Source organism: Bison bison, unplaced genomic scaffold (assembly GCF_000754665.1).
Source record: "Bison bison bison isolate TAMUID 2011002044 unplaced genomic scaffold, Bison_UMD1.0 scf7180017864330, whole genome shotgun sequence".
NCBI classification, from domain to species: domain Eukaryota; kingdom Metazoa; phylum Chordata; class Mammalia; order Artiodactyla; family Bovidae; genus Bison; species Bison bison.
The window spans coordinates 4,356,272-4,366,452 of NW_011494902.1; the positions used below are offsets into that span (position 1 = coordinate 4,356,272).

General features: G+C 48.5%; 1 protein-coding gene across 1 annotated transcript in view; it reads right to left on the bottom strand.

The window, feature by feature from the left end:
* Positions 1-10,181, bottom strand: part of LCT (lactase) — a 52,258-nt gene that overhangs the window by 6,764 nt on the left and 35,313 nt on the right. The window contains exons 10-14 of the mRNA XM_010853668.1: positions 8,281-8,571; positions 5,869-6,067; positions 4,071-4,273; positions 2,130-2,239; positions 388-522 (exon numbers count right to left, since the gene is read on the bottom strand). Of these exons, the coding sequence (XP_010851970.1) occupies positions 388-522; positions 2,130-2,239; positions 4,071-4,273; positions 5,869-6,067; positions 8,281-8,571 (938 nt within the window). The remainder of the gene's footprint in view (positions 1-387; positions 523-2,129; positions 2,240-4,070; positions 4,274-5,868; positions 6,068-8,280; positions 8,572-10,181) is intronic.

Consider the following 10,181-nt stretch of genomic DNA (forward strand, 5'->3'; position numbering starts at 1 on the left):
GACAGAGGATGAGATGGCTGGATGGCATCACTGACTCGATGGACATGAGTTTGAGTGAACTCCGGGAGTTGGTGATGGACAGGGAGGCCTGGTGTGCCGAGATTTATGGGATCTCAAAGAGTCGGACACAACTGAGCGACTGAACTGAACTGAAAATCTTAGTTATTTTTAAAAACTCTAAGCCTGTCTGCTTTAATGAAAAGCATCTTGGAAATCCTAGCCTGTATAACTGTCTGACTGATAGAGGTATATATCAGGAGTTGGGGCTTGTCTTGCAAACCCCAGGATACATAGCATCAGGAGGCGGTTTCAGAGGCCGTACAGGCCTCTAAGTAAGAGGGCATTTTGCTATCTTTCCCGAAGATTGTTCCAGCTGCCCTTCCTTACCTGTCTGCATCGAAGGAAGAGATCCAAGAGGCATAGTTTAAATTGTAGGCCAGGACAGTGGTGTAGTGATTGAACCCAAAAAAGTCGTAGGTGCCGTTGATCCTCCTCTTCTCACTCTCCGTGAACTCAGGGAGCCTGGGCGGGAGGAGTCATTAAAGGCGTGGGGCTTTGGGAAGAGACTCTTAGGGCAGGGCCGGTGGAGGGCTCTAAACTCAGGTACCTGAGGTGCCCACGGGCAGCTGACCAGGAGCCAGGAGAGTCCTTCCCAGGTGCTGCCGAAAGCGCCTGAGCCTCCTTCCACCAGAACACAGACCTCACCTCCCTCACAGACCCTCTCTTCTGATTTTAAGTTTTTACTGTGGTTTGTTTAGACATGCTTCTTTTCTCCAAAGTCTGTCCTTACAAGTAGGGGAAATGCTTTTACAAATTGACCTTTTGAGATCTGGACTTTTCTGCTCTCATGATTTTACTGCCCTTTCTTTTTAAACATCTAGGGGAACATTTTCCATATATATTTTTAAAAATTGAAATATAGGTGATTTACAATGTTGTGCCAGTCTCTGCTGTGTGACTTATTTCTATACATATTTACATTTTTTCCATGTATTCTTAGACTTTTCTGTGTGATGTGATTAACATGCCCTTGTGTGCAGCACTTAGAGGTTCCCCTCTCCCAGATCCTGACCACATGCTGCTGGTTTAGGGTTGCTGAGAGAATGCCCTGCTTAGGCCCTGACACTTCATTTTGACCTTCCTGCTACCATTAACCTAGGAAAGAACCTTACTTCCTGGAGTTTCTGAATTACTGGGGCAAAACTAAGGCCCAAGTTCCCCACACCACCGCTGCCATACCTTTTACTTCCCTGCTCAGGAGCCAGCAAGGGCTTCTCAGATCCTGTGGCTTCAAGACTGAGCACCTGTGCCAGCCTCCAGTCGCTCTGCCACGCGGCCTCGGCTCTCCCTGCTGCTGGGCCAGTGTCCCCAACTGCAGCATTCCACTCACTCCTACCTCTAGGCCGGTGCTCACACCCTTTCCCTTGGATCGAAAGCCTTCTGCTTTCCCCAGTGCTGTTCATTGTCAAGGCCCAGTCAGCCGATATCCTGTCTTGTCCAGGGGGTCTCCTGGGTCGACCCAGCCTGCCCTGATCTCATCTGAGTCTTCAACGCATGAAGAAATTGGGGAATAGAATTCCCTGGAGTGATGAAGGTCACTGTCTTTCCAGCTGGTGTGTCAGCACCTGAGGAAGCCATACTTAGAATCCCCTCTCTGTGGACCCTGCTGGGCCTGGCACCGGCCTTGGTACACAGTAGGTGCTTCAGCACGGTTGTGTTGAGGAACTGGAGCACTCGCTTGCTGGTTGGAGACCTGGGTCGACAGATCAGACCTTTTGGCTCAGCAGGACTTCCCTAACCAGGCCAGCACATGCATGATGTAAGGGTTGGGGTGGATTACTTAATCCTCACAGCTGGGCTATAGGAGGCTCAAAGAGGGAGCCAGTGGGTCACTAAGAAGTGGGTGCCCCAGATGGCCTGCCTATTCTAAAGAATAAGAAGAGCAACTGCCTTTGTCAAAGCCGTGCCTGTCCGGGGCTGAGAGCTCCACATACACACTCGTGTTGTCTTTCCAGCATGCATGGAAGCTCAGACAGTAACTTGCCTAAGACACTCCTCTCCAACCCCAACAGCACCTGTGCCAGCCACCCAGGAGCCTCAGTGGCTGAGGGCATGGCACCAGGACCTACCGAGACTTGTTGAGGCCTTCCGCTAAGCTCCTGTCACGGATCCGCGTCTTCATCACCTCAGGGTAATCCCCATTCTTGAATATCGGATGTGCGAACCAGCCTCCCATGAACTGCAGTAGGGGTTGGAGGGACAGTCAGCGTTGGCATTAACAGGTAGGCCCACAGGAGACAGCAGGCTCCCTGCCCAGGAGTCACTGACCTCAGGCCTCCTTCTCCCCACCCAGTCTTAAACTTGCCCTTCTTCTAAGTCTGTTCCCATGTTGCAGTTTAAATGCCCGTGGGTCTTGTCACCGTGCTGGGAGTTCACTATGGGCAGGGCTGTGTTCCTACCCACTGCAGCTGGAGGGATGTGAACTGAACTGAGCCCTGGGCCTGCTAGATCCTGCCTGGCTGCCCTTAGGAGGGCAGGGCCCAAGACGGGGAGAGACTCCAAGCCTCCAGGCCCTGATTCCCTCACTGACCACAGGGGAGGTCTAAGGCCGAAGGACACATCAGAACCTTCTAGGGCGAGCAGAGATGCGAGGCTCTCCTGGTTACCCAGGCAAAGGGCAGTTCTTCATGGGCTTTGGACTTGCAGCCCTAAAATGGGAACTTTCCTGTTTGTTTTCTTAAGTAAGGTTCAGGCCACCCTTAACCCTCACAGGGTATACACGGCACTTCAGTGCTGTGATGCTGTGGGTCCTGAGAGGCTTTTCTCCTCACATCCTCCCTGCAACTGCTGGCTGCTGCCTGAAATGTGGAGTGAGAGCAGCCTTCCATTTTCAGCCAAAGATGAGGTTTAGAACATACTCGCTCCAGTAAAAGAAGCTTCAGTTCACTGGGAGGTGAGGAATTGGGTTTCTGGGGAAGCTGAATTCATGAGGGGGTGTGCAGATCACTGTCCTGGGCTGCAGAATCACAGCTCACTGACAGACTGATGATGAGACTACAGCGTGACATTTCTGCAGGTTTGTTTTTGATTTCCGAAAATGAATTATAGCTCTAATTCATCAGTTCTGTGCATCTGAAATGAGGGAATACCTTAATTTTGGTCCTAGGCTTCCCCCACGCCCCACAAGCTGACTACCAAATGGGGACATTAAATTCTCGTTTGCACTTAATTCATTTGACCACTTTTGTCAAGTTCCTTTGTGAAGGATTTGGCAAACCAAGGCCATTGGTGTACTTTCAGAAATGCCAGGCTGCGTGGTCTCCTCAGGGCCAAACGTGGGAGCAGTCTGGAGAGAGAGATGCTTGCCTTTCTTTCCTGATCCTGAAACACGAAGAGGGCACCTTCCAACCTTTCAGAGACAGTAGCAGGAGCCTGGGACAAGCTATGCCTGAAGAGGGCTGTTCTCTCTTTCTCCTTTCAGGGACCCAGACTGAAATAAGGCGGGCCATGTTGGCACCTGCTTACTTGTGTCTCTACTTCCTAAGAGCAAAATTCCATGACCAAAAGATGCAAGTCTTTATATTAAACTCATGGAATTAGAAAATTAGGGGCGCTGATGAGTTTCACAGAATTTCAATTTAAGGAAGTCTTAGGCAGAGTAAGTAAAATCAGACAGTGACACCTAGAGGTGAAGTGTGACATTGCAGCCCTGTCCTATAGTCAAACCACAGACTGAAGAGGCTGAATTTCTATTTTTTAGTCTCAAGCCAATGTTGCATCCAGTAAGAGTTGCATGTATAACTGATTTTTTAAGACTTGAAAGAAAACTCAACCCCAAAGAACTTTCATTCCAGCAAAGCTGTGGGGTAGTTAGGTCACGTCTATTTTAAAGACAAGAAAACTAAGATATTAAAAGGTTAGATGATTTTCCCAAGTGCACAAAATAAGGTAATAGCAAAACAAAGCCTAGATCCTTAATCTTTGTTTCACAGTCTAATTCTGTTTTCATTAGATCATGACAGGAGGGGAAAAGAGAAGGAGCAAAAACAACACCCAGAGGAAAATCTGACCTGAACGTATCTCTTGGCTGCCTCCACATCCTCCTGGTTGGAGGGGTCTCTGGGCTCAGCCCAGTCGCTGCTGATGGTGATGGAGATGACGCCACCTTGCCGGGCACGGTACACGTCATTGTACAGATGCCAGGCCTCAGCGTGAGCCTTTATCAGGTTGTGGCCAACAATGTAGGGGGCAGTGCCGGGCCTAAAGGAGATCCCTGGAAATGCAGACATAGACGTCAGTGAAGAATAAATGTGGCCAGGACTTCCCTGGTGGTCCAGTGGTTGGGAGTCCACTTGCCAATGCAGGGGACATGGGTTTGACCCCCAGTCCAGGAAGATCGCATGTGCCTCAGAGCAACTAAGCCTGTGCGCCATAACTCCTGAGCCCATGCACCTAGAGCTGAGAGCTACAAGGGAAGCCACTGCAATGAGAGTCCCACGTACCCCAACTAGAGAGTAGCCCTCAATCTGCAACTACAGCAATGAAGACCCAGCACAAGAATAAATGTGGCTAAGAATATCACTTTCTGCCGATAGATGGCCTCTTGGTGTTTGGGAGAAAGACTGTAGGTTTTTTCTTGAGGAAGAATGGAATTCAGATCCTGGCTCCACTTCTTCCTGGCTGACCATGTAACTTTGGGTGAGTAATTCAGCCTTTCTGTTTCTTCCTCTACAAAATGAGCAATACAGACTTCTTGTGAATAGCGTGTGTGTGAAGCGCCCAGAAGCACTGTGTCTGGCAAAGAGAAGGCACTTGCTGTTGGTTTCTATACCCCTCACCCACAGAGTGGCTCACATGGCTCGGGCAGAGTACCTGGAAGAGTGTGTGCCTCAAGGGCTGGCATCCTGACTCTCTTCGGGGACCCACTGTGAAAGAGCTGGAGCGTATAGTTGGTGGAAGCCGCTGACACAGATTCCTCGAGAGCAAACGTTATGAGAGAGGCAGCCTCTCATGTGTTGGAGGAACAAAAAACCAAAACGTCAACCAAGGACCAATGGCTGATGCATCTGATAATGAGTTGAAGCAGATCTCCCCATGGCTCTTCCCAGCTGGGACACATAATCCCAAGAAATCACAGAAATGAACACGAATTTACTCTCTAAGGCTCAGAGTTAGAGAAAAGGAAAATCAGAGGGTTCTCAAGGGACAATGACAGGTCCACAATTCCTTATTTAAAAGTCTTAGGAATATAACATTGTAAGTCAATTATACTTCTGTTAAAAAAAAAAAAAAAAACAACTCAGAGTTTGATATATTTAGAAATTAAAAGGTTTCTGTGTCTTAGAAAAGTAATAAGTTGCATATAACATATTTACATATGACCCCAGCAGGGCTCAGGACAGCTCTCCATAATTAAAGACACTGATACATCTGCAGCAGAATTTTTTGAAATTTCACACTAAGTGGGATGCCAACATCAGGTTATGCCCAGGTCAGCCAAATCAAATACTAGGAACTTTGGCATTTGGGGAGTTGCCAAAACAAAACAAAACAAAACCCCACTGTGGGTCTGTACAGTCTGATGTACTATCCTTTCCTGTATCAATTAGTTTGCACCCTTGATCTCAGGGAGCTTCCTATCAGAGGCAGATCAGATGCACAGAGCAAAGAAGCCATTTGGTGGTTTGAGATGTGAGGTTCATGTTCAGCAGAAGTGGTGTCAGAATGGGGCGGTGGGGGAGGCAGGAATTCTGAGGCATTGCCTTGGGGCTTTACTGGCCACCTCCTCCAGGGCCACCTGGATTTCATGTCAGTGGTGCTGAGAAAACCACCCTCCAATTGCCGACCAGTGGGATCTGAGACTTTTACCTGGAGCTGCCGTCCCGTAGCCGTAGCCCTGGTAAGCAACGACATAGGGCTCGTTCAGTGTGATCCAAAACTTCACCTTGTCCCCCAGCCTCTGGAACAGCACCTCTGCATACTCCTTAAACCGCTGTACAATTGTCTCATTCTCCCAGCCCCCAACATCCTGGAGTGCCTGGGGCAGGTCCCAGTGGTAAATAGTCACCTGTGAAAACGCAAGACCAGCATTTCCACCAACCTACTTTTCATGGGAGCCCACTGATGCTCTATGCGCCAACATAAATGTCTGTTGCTAAGAATGAGGATGAATGATGAGACAAAAAAGCTTCAAAGTTTCTTCGGCGGGAAGGATAGGACAGTAGAGCTGAAGTGCGAGAAAAGTTCATACATCTGGATCAGAGAAGCCTGGGTTTGAGTCTCAGCTCTGCCAACTACCAGGCAGTAAGACCTCCATGTCCCAGAATCACTGTGAGGCCTAATTCACACAGCAGAGGACAGGAAAAGTGACTGACATCCTGCCAGCTCTTCGGCAAACGTTAGCTATGACTGTAATCAAGGATCAGAAATGCTAGAGCTTCAGAACCTCCTGGATAGAATGCTCTGACGGTTTCAGGAGGGAGGCATTTTGCCTGTCAAGGGGCATCCCCAAGGACTTCTAATGTGTCTGGAGGCTCTTCCTTGGAGTGGGAGCCCTTTGCTGGAGACAGGCCCCTCTGGCCACACCCATGTGGTGGCCTTTCTTCCCCCGGGTCTCCCCTTGATGCTCCTGACATACCCCCATGCCGGGGTCTCCACTGAGTTGTCAACCGTCTTCAGCTCAGACCCAGTCTTTCCCTTTCCCTGAAGTGCCCTTTCCCTGCCTATGCACCCACCCAAATTCTCTTCTTTTTTTAAGATCCACACCTCCTCGAAGGTTTTTATGGCCATATTACTTTTCTGCCTTGTCTCAATGTCCATAAGAACTACAGGGAATTCCTTGATGGTTCAGTGGTTAGGACTCTGAGCTTTCATTGCCCAGGGCCCAGATTCATTCCCTGGTTAGGGAACTAAGATCCCACAAGCCATGTGATGCAACCAAAAATAAATAAAAGTTTAAGATCTATAAATAAATAAAAGCTTAAACCCTATTTAAAAAAATAAGAACCACAAAATAATTTAGCCCTGAGTTGTGTTCTCTCTGAATTGTGTGTAATGGATATAAATTCCCCCTGATCATGGGGTCCTACAGGACAGCCACTGGCCCTCCCATCTCCATCACAGCTGGCACTCACACGCACTGTAATAAAGCTGCATGACTAATTTATTCCTGCAGTGTTAGCAGTGTGAGGAGTCCAGGTAGCACTTTTTGAAATTAAATATCTATTTTTATTTATTTATTTGGCTGCACTGGGAACTCAGGTATGCCATGTGGGATCTAGTTCCGTGACCAGGGATTGAACCCAGGCCCCCTGCATTGGGAGCTCGGGTCTTAGCCACTGGACCACCAGGGAAGTCACCCAGGTAGCACTTTGATTTGTTAAAGTCTCTGCTTCGTGGGGTGGGAAGAAGGGGGTTATAATTCGGAGACTATACTCTGGCTGCCGTACGTAATCTCCAATCACTACCGCAGAGGACACACCAGTACCGTGGAGCTAGTGCCCTCTGGCCCTTTATCATAGATGGCCCAGGAGAAAAGGCAAAGAGTTCTTAGGCTCCCAGGTAAAATGTAAAAGATCTGGTGGCAGCAAAGGAAGCCCCCATATGAGCTTTATTATTCATAAGAACTCAAGGCTTAAAAGCACACGAACTTTTGCCTCAGCAGTTCTTCTCCTAGGACCATATCCTATAAACGTCTATCCTAGCGTAATTATGTAACTGCAGTTACATAGACAGAGGAGCCTGGTGGGCCGAAGTCCATAGGGTTGCGAAGGGTTGGACACGACTGAAGCAGCTTAGCATGCATACACACTCATTGTAGTGCTGGTTACAAAGGAAGAAGAGTGAAAACAGGGAAGAGTGTCCATTTATAGGGAAGTGACTAGAGAAGTGAGGTACAGTTTCCACATAACTAAAAAGACAGGACAAATGAGGAAAATACATAGGGATATGGAAATACCTGTAAGAACTATTGGTAAATAAAAAGTATCAAACTATGTGTATCGTACCATTAGGAAAAAGGAGGGTAATAAGCATACACACACACACACACATATTGCCCACTGGTCAGATACCCAAAAGGACGTGAAGACTCAGCAGCCCTGGTCACCTGTAAGGAGGGGAATAGATAGCTGGGAGGGGGTGGTCAGGGACAGAAGGAAAATCTTTACAGACAACTCAAAAATTAAACTTGGCAAGAGCACTGATTTTCCCCAGATGTGCTCCCCAGCCCAGCCGGCTCCCTCTCGTGGACTTGGCCCAGGCCTGCTCAGGGCCCCTCACCTGGGGCTGGATGTTGGCGGCCAGCAGCGTGTCGATGAGCCGCACGTAGTAGTCCAGGCCCGCTTCGTTGACATACTTGTTGGTCCCGTCGGGGAGGATGCGAGTCCAAGAGATGGAAAAGCGATAGTGGGTCACGCCCAGGGTCTGCAGGGCGGCCAGGTCCTCGGCGATCTTGTGGTAACTGTCACAGGCCACGTCTCCTGTGTCATTGTTCTCAACCTTCAGGGGTGTGTGAGAAAACGTGTCCCAGATACTGAGTCCTTTGCCGTCTGCTCTCCATGCACCTTCGATCTTAAGAGGACAAGACATGGTCAAGTCAGTCATGTAGTCAAGCCCTTCCTGTCAGTGGGGGGTCCTGAGTCAGGACGTAAGTCAGCATCACCTTCTCTGCTCCCCCCGATTTCTGAACTCCTGCAGCTTCCTGTACACACTTTCTGAACGTCATGGGACTATCACACTGCACTGAGCAGTTATGTGTCTGCTGACTGGCTTCCCTCCAGCAAGACTAGGCAAGACTAGACGTGGCATCTGTCACCTTGGTGGCCCGGCTGTCAGTGCAGCAATGTCTGGTGTACGGCGGGTGCTCATTAAATGTTTCGATGAACAATCTGATGCGCCTTAACCCCAAGCACAGTCAGACAAATCCCAGTGATGCCAGACATGGAGGCAGAGTTTCTAATCAGGACGGGTATCACTGTTTCTGTGCTTCCTTTTCCTCCTTTCACCTAATCTACAGGCAAACTGACCACAAGCCACTGGGCAAATGCCTACCCATCGGCTTAGGTAGTCCAAGATGTGTAGTGTCTATAAATCACTATAAAACACTTGGATGGGTATGGTGTGAAACTCCGTGACTGGCTGCGGCTAAGCAGTGTGGTGCTTTAACCAAGAATGCTCATCCAGGCTTGGCCTGCACGGCCCCTGTGAGAGTGGCAGGGCGTTGGAGCAGCGGGAAGGCGCTAGCTGCTGTCCATCTGAGTGGAGGAGATGGCTTGGTGGTTGGGAGACTAGTTAATGCAGGGTGACTAAGACAGTAAGTGACTATGTTGAGGATATTAGGAGTTAGATTTCTCATCATTGGAGAAAAGAGAGATGAATATGAAAAGTGGGAAGGCGAGCATTAACCTTGTGGAGTAGGATTGGACCTGGAGGTATCAAGGTGTTTTTTTTAACATACATAAAGATGTGGGTGGATGTAGAAGTAGATATATGTGTGTGTGCACATGTATTTCCTCGCTCTGTCCACTTCTAGAGGGCCTAGAAGTAATGACCCGTGAGTACACCAAGGACCTAGATCTTGATTTCTAGATGCCCTTATCCAATAAAAGAAACCAGGGCTCATTAGAGAAATGGCTGATTACAGGGCTGGGGCAGAAAGTACAGAAGATGCTTGGAACATCTTGTTGTACCGGAAAGAATTAGGAAAGTGCTCAAAGAATGATGGGCCACGTCAAAAGGACACAGGCTCTAGCTAAAGGACCATCCACCTGGCAAAATGTGGGACGATTCAAGTATCTCCATACTGATGATGACAAAAGTATAACGCACTAAACAAAATAGAACTTCATGAGGCCATACTTTTGATACGTATCAATATGTATTTATATGTAAATAAAACGTAAAACCGACAAAACTCGACCTTTCTGTTGAATGACACCTAATAAATATAAAAGCAATGATGGACTGAGAAAAATCACCGTTCATCAACTGTCACAGTGATACCTGATTCAGGACTGCAGCCCGTGCCCTAGAATAAGACCCTTTCCCTGGACCTAGAATAAGTCCAGCTAGAAACCCATGGCCTATTCTCACCCAGGGACTATTTGTCCCCGAGGAGACACTTAGCAATGTCTGGAGACATTGCTGGTTGTTACAGCTGGAGAGGGGTCTACGGGCATCTA